Raw genomic sequence first — 15,204 nt, forward strand, 5'->3', positions numbered from 1 at the left:
ATATTACATATCTAATTCAGATATGGTAATAATGATATTGTTATTAAATGTATATTACATATCTAATGCAGATATAGTAATAGTGATATTGTTATTAAATGTATATTACATATCTAATGCAGATGTAGTAATAATGCTCTTGTTAATAAATGTACATTGATCTGTAGGAGGGAATCAGTATTTTACATTATATCTAATGGAGATATAGTAATAATAATATTGTTATTAAATGTATATTACATATCTAACGCAGAGATAGTAATAATTATATTGTTATTAAATGTACATTGACCTGTAGGAAGGCATCAAGATATTACATTATATCTGATGAAGATATAGTAATAATGATATTGTTATATAATGTACATTACATATCTAATGCAGATATAGTAGTAATGATATTGTTACTAAATGTACATAGATCTGTCGGAAGGTATCAGTATATTACATTATATCTAATGTAGATATAGTAATAATGATATTGCTATTAAATGTATATTACATATCTAATGCAGATATAGTAATAATGATATTATTATTAAATGTACATTAATCTGTGTGAAGGAATCAGTATATTACATTGTATCTAATGTAGATATAGTAATATCGATATTGTTGTTAAATGTATATTACATATCATTTGAAAGTTCCGACGCCGTACCAACATTATAAAGATGAAGAAACACCGTCGCCCCTTTCTGTGAGGTAATTCTGAACTTTTCTAAGCTGTAACTACCACTTCCAGCGCAGCTGTGCTGAAGAAGAAGAAATATCTCGGAATATGTGCGTCACGCCCCTTTCCTTGCGGTAAATCTGCAAATATTTCGGAAACGGTGCGAGCTATGGCAATATGTTGACAGACGATTTTTGTAGGAAATTAAATTTCCTACTATTTATGTTCTATGACATTTTTGATCAGATGCGCAGTTTTCGAGATATATCGAGATATTTAAATGTTCCGAAGCCGTACCAACATTATAAAGGGAAATATCTCGGAAACGGTGCGAGCTATGGCAAAATATTAATGAGACCTTTTTTGTAGGAAATTAAATTTCCTACTATTTATGATCTATAAATGTCCATAGATCTGTAGGAAGATATCAGTATATTACATTGCATCTAATGTAGATATACTAATAATGATATTGTTATTAAATGTATATTAGATATCTAATGCAGATGTAGTTATTATTATTACTGCGCAGTTTCCGGGCACTCAGTCCTCCCGGGACCATTGTGCCCGAGCCCCTGTGGGCAGTACTAAGATTGAGGTGTATTTGTAGGCCGGCCTCTTTGGCAAAGCCCAGAAGCCTTTCCACTCCAATGTCCTCCATACGTGCGTTGTCAAGGGTGACAGCCCCAAAACAGGATCGCCTTAGGGCCTCCAGTCCTCAACAACGCCATATCAGGTGGATAGGAGTCTCGTCCTCCTCTGCACATCTGGGGCACCTTGGTTCGTTGCCGGTTCCTAGGTGCATAAAGTGTTTGCTCGTATACCAGTGCCCAGTAATGAGCCCCACGAGCAAACGCAATTGGTTTCTGTCTAGGCGAATCACAGTCTTGCCTAGCCTTGTCGATGGCCCTTTGAACATGGCCTTAGTGTGTCTGATTCCCTGAGTACTGTTCCAGGTCAGGTGGGTTTGGGTACACGCCCACTCCCTCACCGTCTCCTTTGCCGTCCGTCTATCGACACCTATGCGGTATGCTGTGTCTGGGCTGGGCCTTCTAGCTCCTTCCCTTGCCAGCATATTCGCCTTCTCGTTTCCCGGGATACCTGCATATCCAGGTACCCAGATTAGGTTGACGCGGTTGTTGTTATTAGCCAGCCGTTCCAACATGTCCGTGCAGTCTTGTACCAGCATGGATCGCACTATCGTAGCACGTATGGATCCAAGCGCAGCCTTACTGTCACTACAGATGTAGATGTGCTTGTCCCTATAGTTCCGTTCCAAGCACAGCTTGGCACATGCCCATATGGCAAACACTTCCGCTTGAAGGATGGATACGTGCGGGTCCAGGGACATTGCTATCTCTGCCCTGGGCCTCTCCCCCCATATTCCTGCTCCGGTACCCGTCTTGGTTTTGGAGCCGTCCGTATACCAGATCAGCCCTCTCGGAGTGAGGAGTTCCTCCCGGTTTACTTCCCACGCTTCCTTGCATGGGATGTTTACCCGGAAGCTGTTTTTAAAATGGTATGTCGGGTCGCACGCGTCTCCTCCTAGGGTTAAGGCCCCTCCTGGTTCCCTGAATTCCCTAAGGATAGACGCGTGGCCCGTTGAAGCCATCTTCCATTTGCCTGCTAAGAATAGTTTTATGGCTGTGCTCTTGGCTCCTGCTTCTACCATGATATGTGGTGGTGCCAGGTCCATGAGTGCCCCCATTGCCATTGTCGGTATGGTGCGGAAAGCCCCAGTCATCCCGAGCAATGCTAGGCGGTGGATCTTCTCCAGGTGCCTCCTGTTGCATTGTTTCTTCATAGAGGTTGTTCGGTTACACCTTATCGAGAGCGTCGCAAGAGTCGCCGTGACGTCACCGCGCAAACATTAAATTATAGGGCTATGCGCAGCCCCCACCATGCGGTGGTTTCGCGGAGACACGCGTGTCGCTCAACCGTTTAACGACGATTAGAACAAATTGAGATTTCTATCGATTACCAGTGCGCAAATTAGTAAAAGTTAATTTTTCCAACCGATTTTATTAAAGTTATTCTGTACATCTTCGTTCGGACAACGTGCCAAAGAACGGAGCACATTGTGACAAATAAAGTTACAATCATTACTTTATTAAAACCATTCCTTTATTAAAAGGATTTCGTTATTTTCACACCGCCTCGAAATCCAGTCCTTCGGATAAGGACGCATCAGCGATCCGACCATCCAATCCACCCACATTTTATGGTCCTTCGAGCCGGATTGGAGTCGAGGAGTGAAAACCGTTAAAGTAGTGAACCACGTGCTCAGCCTACGGAAACCATCATGAGTACATTGGAAGAAATTTTGTTTAAACAAAACCAAGTTATGCGCTCGATCGAACGTGCACTTACCAATTATAAAAAGCTGGGTCAAGCTAAAATGACTCCAGCTACCACCCGGAACCGGATGAACATGCTAAAAGAGGCATACCAACAGTGCCAAGACCTGGACGCGAAAATCGTCGCCATGGCGGATCTACAAGCCAGATCAACTCTTCAGTACTTCGTCGACAACCATTTCGAAAGATGTGAGGAGTGCTATCAGGAGTCCCTGGACTACATGTCGGAGATCCTGGATAAGACATCCTCGACCCAGGAGACAGTATCCGAGAAAGGGAATCTTCAACCAGTGAAGCTACGCTCGCAATCGTTGCTGCCTCAAATCCAGCTGCCGTCTTTTGATGGAACCTTCGAACAATGGGAGAGTTTCCGAGATAAGTTTCAATCTATAGTAATTAATGATAATTCTTTGTCAAATGTTGAGCGTTTGCATTTTCTTTGTTCCGCTTTAACCGGCGACGCAAAAAAAGCGGTTAATCATTTACCTACCACCGATGCAAATTTCGAGGTCGCGTGGCAGTTAGTTAAAAATAGATACGAAAACAAACGCCGGTTACTTTCGACCTATTTAAATAATTTGTTTTCGTTACCGCAAGTGACCTCTGAATCTGCGAAAGAGCTCCGCAGTTTACGCGATCAGTTAAACGTTTCGATACACGGTTTGAAAAATTTGAAACGACCCGTCGAACATTGGGACGACGTAATTGTTTTCCTCGGTACACAAAAACTTGACCGTTCCTCCCGAAAGGCGTGGGAGTTACAATTCGGTGATACATCAGAATTGTCTACTCATGTCGAATTCGACAAGTTTTTGGAGGCTCGAGTTCGGGCTTTAGAGTCAATGTCGCCAATAAAAACTGATAAACCGGAAAACGTAACTGTTAAATCAAAACCGAAAACAATTTCAACGAACACGTCTACCGTGTCGCCAATTATATGTCCTGTATGTAAACAGAACCACTTGTTATATCAATGTCAAACATTTCAGGCGCTTGAGCCATCCGAACGGTTTAAATTAATTAAATCCCAACGAAGATGCGTTAATTGTTTTTCCGCGAAGCATGCGAAAGAACAATGCCACAGTCAAAGAAGCTGTAAAGAATGTAAACAGCGACATCACACTCTGTTGCATTTTCCGATAAAACCGGAGCAGTCCAGCGTGAGTCAGTCAAATCAGACGTCGGCTACCAATCCGAATTCAGAACTTGAAATCAGCTCGAATTCTGCGTCGCGAACGAAAACTAATACCGGCATTCTTCTTTCAACAGCTCGCATCCGAGTGCACTCATTGCAGGGTCGAACAGTACAAGCACGCGCATTATTGGATCAAGGGTCAGTCGCAACTCTAATATCAGAGAACCTAGCCCAAATTTTGCGACTCCCGAGAAACAAACAAAATACATGCATAACCGGAATAGGAGGAATACAGTCGTGGGCTAATCACACCGCTCGCATCACGATTACTCCGTTGGTAAGAACCGAGCCTGTATACTCGACAACTGCTATTATTTTGAAAACTTTAACACAATACACTCCAAAACGACATTCTTCCGTAACTAATTGGAATCATATTGCAGGACTTGAATTGGCCGATACAGACCCCATGAGCTCAGATCCGATCGATATCGTTATCGGTGCGGATTTGTTTGGTCAATTATTATTGGACGGAGTTCGGAAAGGTTCTACAAGTGAACCGATCGCGCAAAATACACACCTGGGATGGATCCTATCTGGTCCTACGTCCACTCATCCTCTTCCTTTCTTTATAGATGCCCATCACGCTACGTTGCTAGAAAATCTCGATGCAGATCTTCGCCGCTTCTGGGAAGTGGAAAATATCCCAACTCAATCAGTGCTCTCACCTGAGGAAGAAAAATGTGAATTACACTTTCAATCCTCTCATACTCGTACGTCGGAAGGGCGTTACATAGTTCGACTCCCGTTCAAGAGCGAACCCCCTATAGATTTAGGCGAATCTCGTTTTGCCGCGATGAAAAGTCTTCTCTCTCTTGAAAGACGCTTTAAAAGCGACCAAGTAAATACCGAAACTTATAAAGAATTCCTCTCAGAATACGAAGCCTTAGGCCATATGGAAAGGGTTCCAACTGTCCCGGTTCAAACAACCAACCAAATTTATTATATTCCTCATCACGCAGTTCTTCGCGAAAGTAGTTCGACAACTCGTCTTCGCGTCGTATTTAACGCTTCCCGCCGAACTTCAAACGGCACTTCTCTAAATGATCATCTTTTAACTGGACCCAAGCTCCAAACCGATCTAATTGCAATCCTCCTCCGGTGGAGAGGATTCCGGTTTGTATATACCACTGACATCGAGAAAATGTACCGTCAGATTTTAGTTGATACACGAGATACAGATTTTCAACGCATTTTATGGCGTCCCTCGTCGCAACAGTCCGTTGAGGAGTATCAACTCTGTACCGTCACGTATGGCACTAAATCAGCTCCTTATCAAGCTCTTCGCGTTTTAAATCAGCTGGCAGTGGACGAAGGTCATCAATATCCTCTAGCTCTTCCAGTATTAAAGGATCAAACTTATGTCGACGACTGTCTCTTCGGAGCAGACGACAAAGATCTCTTGCGAACAATCCGCGACCAGACCATAAACCTGTTAAACAAAGGCGGCTTTCGTTTACGAAAATGGGCCAGTAATGATCCAACTCTGTTAATTGATATCGATCCGCGCGATCACGGTCTTGCGAAAAATAAACTCCTTAAGATCGAGGAGACCTGCTCAGTTTTAGGCTTAGAATGGAATCCAGAGCTCGATCACTTTCAATTTCGAGCAACCATTTCTTCGAATTTTGCCAATACGAAACGCACAATTCTCTCTCAAATTGCAAAACTTTTCGACCCGATGGGGTTGTTAACTCCAGTCGTTATACCCGCGAAAGTGTTTATGCAAAAATTATGGTCACTACAATATGATTGGGATGACATTCTTCCTAACGAGGTTCTCCTAGAATGGCAAGATTACTACACTCATTTACCAGATTTAAATAAGATCACGATTCCTCGCCAAATAGCCAATGGCATCGCGCTACATCAGGAAATCCACGGATTCGCCGATGCATCCACTAAAGCCTACGCAGCTTCGGTTTATATAAAAAGCGTCCTCCCAGATGACAATGTCTTCGTGGCGCTTCTCGTTGCAAAATCACGAGTAGCTCCCGTTAAAACATTAAGCGTACCGAGATTAGAATTATGTGCAGCGGCATTGTTGGCACGTCTTGTCGTTTTTGTGGAAAATTCCTTGTCGCTCATCCATCACAATGTCCACTGTTGGACTGATTCAAGCATCACCCTCGCCTGGCTTAGCCAACCTCCGACTCGTTGGAAGACTTTTGTCGCCAATCGAGTGTCGAAAATTCAGTCTCTTTTACCGAAAGCGCAGTGGCATCATGTTCCAACAAATAGCAATCCTGCTGATTGTGCAACCCGCGGTCTAACGCCATCGGAATTAAAAATCCATTCCATGTGGTGGTCAGGACCTTCATGGTTAAAACAAGGCGAAGAACGTTGGCCAAAACCCAATATCAGAATAGTCGATTCGCATGAGGAGGAGAAAATTCCAAAATTATTGTCTGCAGTTTCGACTACGGATCCCTGGGATTTACCCACGCGATACTCATCCTGGTCGAAACTACTTCGAGTGACGGCTTACATACTTCGTTTTACTTCTAACCTTCGCTTCCGACATACGAATAAAATTAAATTACAACTCACCATTAAGTCACTAATAGCAGTGCCTCCTCTTCAACCCGACGAGATTCAGAGAGCAAAATTCCTTTGGTTGAGAAGAATGCAATCCGAGCTATTTCCGGATGAGCTTAGTAGTCTGTCTGCGAAAAACACTCTCCTAAAATCCAGCAAGTTACTTTCTCTTAACCCTATCCTAGACCAAGACGGGCTTATTAGGGCGAAAGGGCGACTTGCACACTCGCTATTTCCTGAAAACACAAAGAAACCTATTATCCTAAGCTCCCATCCACTACTATCATTGATAATAAATCATACGCACGTAATCCATCTGCACGCAGGTTCGCAACTCACTCTTGCCTGTTTGCGACGTGAGTACTGGATCTTGCGAGCACGCACCACGATACGATCCGTTTTACATAGGTGCGTACCATGCGCTCGTCATCGCGCATCTGTTCCGTCTGAGCTCATGGGAGATTTACCGGCATCCAGAGTCACTGCGGTAGAAAGACCATTCATAAATACAGGTGTCGACTACGCAGGCCCGATTCACGTTCGTACTACATCGGGACGAGGACACAAATCGCACAAAGCTTACATTGCAGTTTTTGTTTGTATGGCAACAAAGGCCGTCCATTTAGATCTCGTAAGCGACTATACATCAGCCGCATTCCTAGCAGCTTATACGAGATTTGTGTCCCGACGCGGAATTCCAAAATCCATGTATTCAGACAATGGAACGACCTTTCAAGGAGCAAACAAGGAACTTAGAAAAGCTCACCGAGAATCTCTACGAGATACCAATCTCCATAATAAGCTCGCCGTGGATGAGGTCGCTTGGCACTTTTTACCCCCATCAGCACCTCATTTTGGAGGGTTGTGGGAGGCAGCGGTGAAAAGTGTTAAACACCATTTACGCCGATCCATCGGTACTCATACACTCTCCTTTGAGGAATTAACCACAGTACTGTGTCGTATCGAAGCCGCATTAAATTCTCGTCCGCTCGTCGCCATGTCTGATTGCATCGATGATTATAACGCACTTACACCAGGTCATTTCTTGATTGGATCGGCCTTAACCTCAATTCCGGAACCAAGCGTACTACAATTAAAAGAAAACCGACTGTCACGTTGGCAGTTAATCCAACGAATAACGGAAACTTTTTGGAAAGCGTGGCATACCGAATACTTACATACTCTTCATCAACGTCCGAAGTGGAGAGTCGCGCAAAATCTCACAAAAATCGGTCAGCTTGTCCTCTTGCGAAATGAATGCACTCCACCAGCACAATGGGAATTAGCACGCATAATAGATTGTCACCCCGGTACCGACGGGATAATTCGCGTCGTAACCATTAAAACAGCGAACTCAACGTACAAGCGACCCATTTCGAAATTATGTTTCTTGCCGATTGACATTAATGTCGAGTCTGACGCCCAACAAAGTTCTTGAATGAGTTCATTCAACGGGGCCCGGCGTGTTCGGTTACACCTTATCGAGAGCGTCGCAAGAGTCGCCGTGACGTCACCGCGCAAACATTAAATTATAGGGCTATGCGCAGCCCCCACCATGCGGTGGTTTCGCGGAGACACGCGTGTCGCTCAACCGTTTAACGACGATTAGAACAAATTGAGATTTCTATCGATTACCAGTGCGCAAATTAGTAAAAGTTAATTCTTCCAACCGATTTTATTAAAGTTATTCTGTACATCTTCGTTCGGACAACGTGCCAAAGAACGGAGCACATTGTGACAAATAAAGTTACAATCATTACTTTATTAAAACCATTCCTTTATTAAAAGGATTTCGTTATTTTCACACCGCCTCGAAATCCAGTCCTTCGGATAAGGACGCATCAGCGATCCGACCATCCAATCCACCCACAGAGGTCCACCATACAACAGAGGCATATGTTACTTGGGGTACCAAGATTGCGGTGTATATCCACCTGACCATTCTTGGTTTTAGTCCCTACGTAGTTCCAAACATCCTCCTGCAGGCCCAGTAAGTTGCGATTGCCTTTTGTGCCTGCTTTCCGATGTGGAGTTTCCAATTTAGCTTCATATCTAGGGTGACCCCTAGATATTTCGCTGAGATGGATAGACTAATCTCCACCCCGAACAGTGAGGGGGCCTTGAATTCAAAGCGTCTTTTCCTCGAGAATAGTACCATCTCTGTCTTGGTAGGGTTTACCATGAGTTTATGGGATAGGCACCATTTTTGCACGAGTATGAGTGCTTTTTGCAGTCTTCTTGCTATATAGTGCGGGTGTCTGCTTCTAACCAATATGCAGATGTCATCCGCATACCCTATCATCAGAAAACCTTCCTCGCTGAGCCTGCGGAGTAGCCCGTCTACCACAAGGGTCCACAGCAGGGGAGACAGGACTCCCCCCCTGCGGGCAACCCTTTGCGATGCGTGCCCTCAACGAAGACCCATCTGAGGAGGTTATTATGGTCCTGGTTCCTAGCATATTGTCGATCCAGGTGACCAGACTGTCGTCAATCCCGAAGCTTCTTGCTGCTTCATTCATCACATCGAAAGATGTGCTGTCGAAAGCCCCTTCTATGTCTATGAAAATACTCACGACGGACTCCCCCTGGGATAGGGCCTCTTCCACCTCCCTTACAAGATGGTGGAGCGCCGTCTCCACGGATTTGCCCGACTGGTACGCATGCTGGGAGGCGTGTATTGGCCTTTCTGCCAGTGCATGCTCTCTGATGTGCCTATCAGCCAGCCTTTCTAAAGTTTTTAGTAGAAAGGATGTTAGGCTGATTGGCCTGAAGGATTTCGCCGTATCGTAGCCACTTCTGCCTGGTTTAGGCAGGAAGACCACCCTGGCTATTCTCCATTGAAGCGGTACATATCCCAGTGCTAGGGATGCTCTGTATATCTTACATAGCTGCCTCAACAGGTCCTCTCCGGCTTCCTGAAGAAGAGCCGGGAAGATCCCGTCTACACCCGGGCTTTTGTACCTACTAAACGAGTTTATAGCCCATCTTAATCTGTCTATCGTGACCACCTTTGCGGCCAGTTCCCAGTCCCGTGCGCTGTTCCTGAGAGGTGCCTGTTGCTTCTGGAACAGTTCCTCCGGTATCAGTTCCGAGCCTGGAAAGTGCGTCTCCACAAGGTGCCTCAACGACTGCAGGGAGTCAACTGTGACTCCTCCATTGGGAACTTTTAGACCTTCCGGTTTTTGTGGAGGCCCGGATACAAATACCTTGCGAAGCCTAGCTACCAGCGGAAGGGCCTCGGTTTCTTGGCAGAAGTTTTTCCAGGTCCTTCTTTTGGATACTCTGATCGTTTTTTTTGTAGGCCTTCTGGGCCTCTTTATACGAGTCCCAGGCTTCTACGGTATTTGCCTTCATCGCCTTGTTCAGAAGCTTCCGGGCCCTGGCTCTGAGCTTATTCAGTTCATTGTTCCACCAGGGAACCCTTTTGCTTTCTTTCCTTTGTTTTAACGGGCATGATCTTTCGTAGAAGCCGATGATTGAGGTCTGCAGTCTTGCGACCTCCATCTCGATCCCCTTCGTGGTCCTCGGTATCACGCAGTGCCCCCTGAGGTCTCCCTCTAGGCTCTCACGGTATTGAGGCCAGCAGGTGGCCCAGGGGTTCCTGTATGTTTCCGAGGCCCTTAGGTCTGCATTCGTCTTTAACTTGAAAGTGATTAGCCTGTGGTCAGATAGCGTAGCCTCATCTTCCACACGCCAATCTTGTATGGCTTGGGCTGCCTTTGCGGAGCCCAGCGTGATGTCAAGCACCTCCTGTCGCCGGGAGGTGACAAACGTTGGACTGGAGCCTCTGTTTAGAATCTCCAGATCCGTGGTAGCGAGGTATTCTAATAATGCCTCGCCTCTTTTGTTTATATTGCTGCTGCCCCAGACGATATGGTGAGCATTTGCGTCGCACCAAATCACTAGTTGCAGCCCGTTGACCTTGCAGTAGTCCGCCAGCTCTCTGAGTTCCATCGTTGGCGGGGGCCCCTCAGAGTCATAGGGCTGGTAAGTAGAGCAAACCACCAGGTTCGCCCTGCTACCTCCCACCCCCGCTCGGAGTAGGACTGCTGCTTGGGCTCTTGTGCAGAATTCTGCCAGTTTCGTTGCCCTGAGCCCTCTTTTCGCGTACACGCATGCCCTGGGTCTAGTCTCCAGGTCTCCATGGAAGATGGAGCCTTGTTTCATATCTAGCCCCCCTACTTGCCCTTGGATTAACCAGGGCTCTTGTATCAGGGCTATATCCGTGTATTTATGTATATCTGTGTGCTGCGCCGCAAGTCGCCAACGGAGCAGGTCCATGGCCGCTTTGCAGTGCTGCAAATTGATCTGCGAGATGGAGAGACAACCTGCAGTCATGGGAACCGCAGTGTCATCTCCTCTCGTGCGTTTCGCGCCTGCGCCTAGTATGCAGATATAGTAATAATGATATTGTTATGAAATGTATATTACATATCTAATGCAGATATAGTAATAATGATATTGTTATTAAATGTATATTACATATCGAATGCAGATATAGTAATAATGATATTGTTATTAAATGTATATTACATATCTAACGCAGAGATAGTAATAATTATATTGTTATTAAATGTACATTGACCTGTAGGAAGGCATCAAGATATTACATTATATCTGATGAAGATATAGTAATAATGATATTGTTATATAATGTACATTACATATCTAATGCAGATATAGTAGTAATGATATCCTTACTAAATGTACATAGATCTGTCGGAAGGTATCAGTATATTACATTATATCTAATGTAGATATAGTAATAATGATATTGCTATTAAATGTATATTACATATCTAATGCAGATATAGTAATAATGATATTTTTATTAAATGTACATTGATCTGTAGAAGGGAATCAGTATATTACATTATATCTAATGAAGATATAGTAGTAATGATATTGTTAATAAATGTATACTACATATCTAACGCAGATATAGTAATAATTATATTGTTATTAAATGTACATTGATCTGTAGGAAGGCGTCAAGATATTACATTATATCTGATGAAGACATAGTAATAATGATATTGTTATTTAATGTATATTACATATCAATGCAGATATGGTAATAATGATATTTCCTACCATTTATGTTCTATGACATTTCTTGATCAGATGCGTAGTTTTCGAGATATATCGAGATATATCGAGATATTTAAAAGTTCCGAAGCCGCACCAACATTATAAGGATGAAGAAACACTGTAGCCCCTTTCTTCTAACTACGAACTACGCATCTGATCAAAAAATGTCATACGACATAAATAGGAGGCAATTTAATTTCCTACAAAAAAGGTTTCTTAACATTTTGCCATAGCTCGCACCGTTTCCGAGATATTTGCAGATTTACCTCAAGGAAAGCGGCATCACGCACATATTCCGAGATATTTCTTCTTCCTCTTGTACTTCTTCCGCACAGCTGCGCTGGAAGAGGCATTTACAGCTCGGAATAGTGAATGCAGCTTAGAATAGTGCAGAGTTACCTCAAAGAAAGGGGCCACAGTGTTTCTTCATTCTTATAATATTGGTGCGGCTTCGGAACTTTTAAACATCTCGATATATCTCGAAATCTACGCATCTGATCAAAAAATGTCGTAGAACATATGTAACGGGATCGGTCGGTTCGGTGCGCACGGCGTTGCGCACCGCGGTCGGTTTCCCCGTGCCAGGGTTCGCAAGGGAACATGTCGGTAAATAACGAAACAGGTTTAAGTAGAGAAATATATATTTATTCAAGAAAACTAGAGATGACTACGGTGACCCAGTGCGGCGGTCCTAGTCTCGCCGCGCTGGACGCCGGGCGGTGGTCTCCCGCCTCGGATACTACAATCATAAGACAGGATGCTGGTTAGACGAATGGAGCCGCTTTCCTTAAGACTAGAGTACAGGTCTTACATACTACGGTCGGAACCTGGTCCGTCACAGAAGTTACGCGGATCTTAAACCTACCGCTCTTAATGCTACTGCGGTCGCTACCGCCTTATAGCTAACGAATACGCACGCTGGTGTACGCGGAGCGCGGGCGCAAGCGGAGCGCGAACGCGAACAAATCAGCGAAAGCGACGAGGCACTGTCGAGTGCCGAGAAAGTCGGGAAAAGGAAAGACCCGATTGGGTCGACGGTGTTTTATTGAATCGCGCTGCGGTGGAGTTGTTACCCGTTTGCCTCACGCGGCTCGCCTTCTCGTACGCCGAGGTAGAACCGAGCAGCGAACGAGAGAACGACCAATCCTGGCCAGCCTGGGAATCGCCGCGAAGCTGGACGGAATCGGCTGCCAAAGGCAGAATACGGTGCCGTTTAGGGTAGCGTTCGGAATCCCCGCGGAAGCACCAGCAGAGATTATGAACGCGCATTAGTTTGGTCACCCCGGGTCAACCACGGGACTGACGAGGCTAGGCGCCCACGGTCGCTGGACCTATAGGAGCTGCCAGGTCATAGCGTAGTGCAATGCTACGGCCCGTTGGCCAGAGATCTCTTCGCCAGGAAACCCATGGCGTCGAGAGCTATGTTGCTCCGGTCCAGACCTCCTGGGAGGCCGAAGCCCCGAGGCAACTCATCGATCAACGCATCGATCGGTCCTACTTATAGTCTAATCGCACGGGAGTGGGGATGCCGCCGTGGTGGGGCCCGCGATGCGCGACGTCGATCCGCGGCTGTCGTCGCACATAAATAGTAGGAAATTTAATTTCCTACAAAAAAAGTCGCCGAACATTTTGCCATAGCTGGCACCGCTTCCGACATATTTGCAGATTTACCTGAAGGAAAGGGGCGTCACGCACATATTGCGAGCTATTTCTTCTTCTTCTTGTTCTTCTTCTGCACAGCTGCGCTCGAAGTGGCATTTACAGCTCCGAATAGTGAATACAGCTTACAATAGTGCAGAATTACCTCAAAGAAAGGGGCCACAGTGTTTCTTCTTCCTTACCTAATCGGTAAGACGTTCGATGTGAACGGCTGTTTATTGTCGTTTGGAGCGACGACGCTGGCCGATTGTGTTGTCTTGCAAGGCCCCAATATGGATCTCTCTTCTTTTCTCTGAATCGATGCATGCTGCCCAGTTGCCTGGTTGTTGGAAAGTCCCTGTACGAGAGTGCATACAAGCCTGTTTATTTACGGCCGGATTTGCGCGCGTGGCGGAAACTTGGATGCTTGCGAGGCGTGCCTTGATTTATCCTTATACATCTTTCGGTGTAAATTTTTATTTCTTTTGCAATCTATGTGTTCGAAAGTGTTCGAGATTGTAAGGAGGTCTTGAGCTTGCGATTGAGAACCGGTTCGGAATGTAGGATCGGCAGTGAGACGGCAATTGAAAATGAATGCACTTGAGATTGCACAAAACAAACAATGTATATTTACAGGCACAAATACACTATGTACAGTATTTACTATAAATTGTGCGTTGCACGAATTTATGATGATCGTAGATCGTGAAGATTCACCCGCGTCGCGGAGAATTTGCGATTGAGATTGCGCTGTATTAAAACCACGTGTTGATTCAACACGTGGTCACCACGAAATTCTACTAATTTCGTGGATTTGCACGAACTAGATTAACCGCGAGTTCGCGTTGGCCGTCGGCACAGAATTCGCGTTGCGATGCTGAGTTCTTTAGAATCGAAATTCGTTAATTGCACTAGAAATTTTTGGAATCAGTACTGCACGTGTTTACCATAACGATACAAAACCGTAATGGCCGAACCACCGGCTTCGTCGTAGCAAGAGCCGTTGGATTCTTCCCGGTGACGTCAAGCTCGGTGGTTGGTCAGCCTGACCGGCATCCAAGGTGGCTGCCGGTCGCGCTGAAGAGTGCTGCCGCGGTTCGTGTGGCGTCGGTTGAAATCAACGCATTTTCGAACACTATGACTTATAACCGTATAATCTATGATTTATAAAGTAGAGGGGATTGAGCCAATAAGGCCTACGGTTATATTTAGTTGGAATATAACTCATTTGCTGTATTTATTATTTTACATTATATTACATTTCATTACATTACATTACATTATGTCGGCTATGTATGTCGGTTATGTTGGTTACGTATGTTGCGCGTTACACACTTTCTGTAGTTCCCAATTTGTGAATATCCTTAGCTGTTTTACCTGCATTCAGTTTACGTACATTCATTCATTTATTATTCATTCATTATTTCATTTTGATGTTGATTGATTAAAGCTATACATTGATCTGATTCGATTTTTCTTGATTTATTGATTCATTTCTGCTTCATATTTCATTTCTGCTAGTTGCCTGTTACCATGATTTATTCTAGTTTCATTGATTTATTATTTTATTTTACTAACTAATATTATTTGACCGAGAGTTGTTTTTATTGGGCTCACGGGACTTTCCTGATCGCATGCGTTGTTGACGTTGTTTGACTTTACTGGTTGATTTTGTCTAAGTTAAAAGTTTTATTCTATTTATTTATTCGGCC

At 44.7% G+C, this 15,204-nt stretch overlaps 2 protein-coding genes across 2 annotated transcripts; one reads left to right on the plus strand and one right to left on the minus strand.

Moving 5' to 3' along the window:
* Positions 1–1,391: 1,391 nt before the first annotated feature.
* LOC123988683 lies at positions 1,392–2,381 on the minus strand. The gene has a single exon (XM_046289436.1). It carries the CDS (start codon positions 2,379–2,381, stop codon positions 1,392–1,394), a length of 990 nt encoding a protein of 329 aa, XP_046145392.1.
* A 1,501-nt stretch (positions 2,382–3,882) lies between these two features.
* LOC123988684 lies at positions 3,883–8,757 on the plus strand. Its single transcript, XM_046289437.1, has 3 exons — positions 3,883–4,190; positions 4,300–6,567; positions 8,552–8,757. The coding sequence occupies exons 2-3, from the start codon at positions 4,635–4,637 to the stop codon at positions 8,755–8,757; spliced, it is 2,139 nt and encodes a 712-aa protein (XP_046145393.1). The 5' UTR covers positions 3,883–4,190; positions 4,300–4,634.
* The last annotated feature ends 6,447 nt before the right edge of the window (positions 8,758–15,204 follow it).

The sequence above is a fragment of the Osmia bicornis genome, unplaced genomic scaffold, assembly GCF_907164935.1.
Source record: "Osmia bicornis bicornis unplaced genomic scaffold, iOsmBic2.1, whole genome shotgun sequence".
Taxonomy (NCBI): domain Eukaryota; kingdom Metazoa; phylum Arthropoda; class Insecta; order Hymenoptera; family Megachilidae; genus Osmia; species Osmia bicornis.

Bases quoted from the DNA above. Each gene is read 5' to 3' on its own strand.
- LOC123988683 (XM_046289436.1), bottom strand. From the start codon at position 2,381: ATGGGGGCACTCATGGACCTGGCACCACCACATATCATGGTAGAAGCA.
- LOC123988684 (XM_046289437.1), top strand. From the start codon at position 4,635: ATGAGCTCAGATCCGATCGATATCGTTATCGGTGCGGATTTGTTTGGT. The intron at 6,568-8,551 runs GTTGGCCAAAAC...CTTTATTAAAAG, and splicing joins GTTAAAACAAGGCGAAGAAC to GATTTCGTTATTTTCACACC.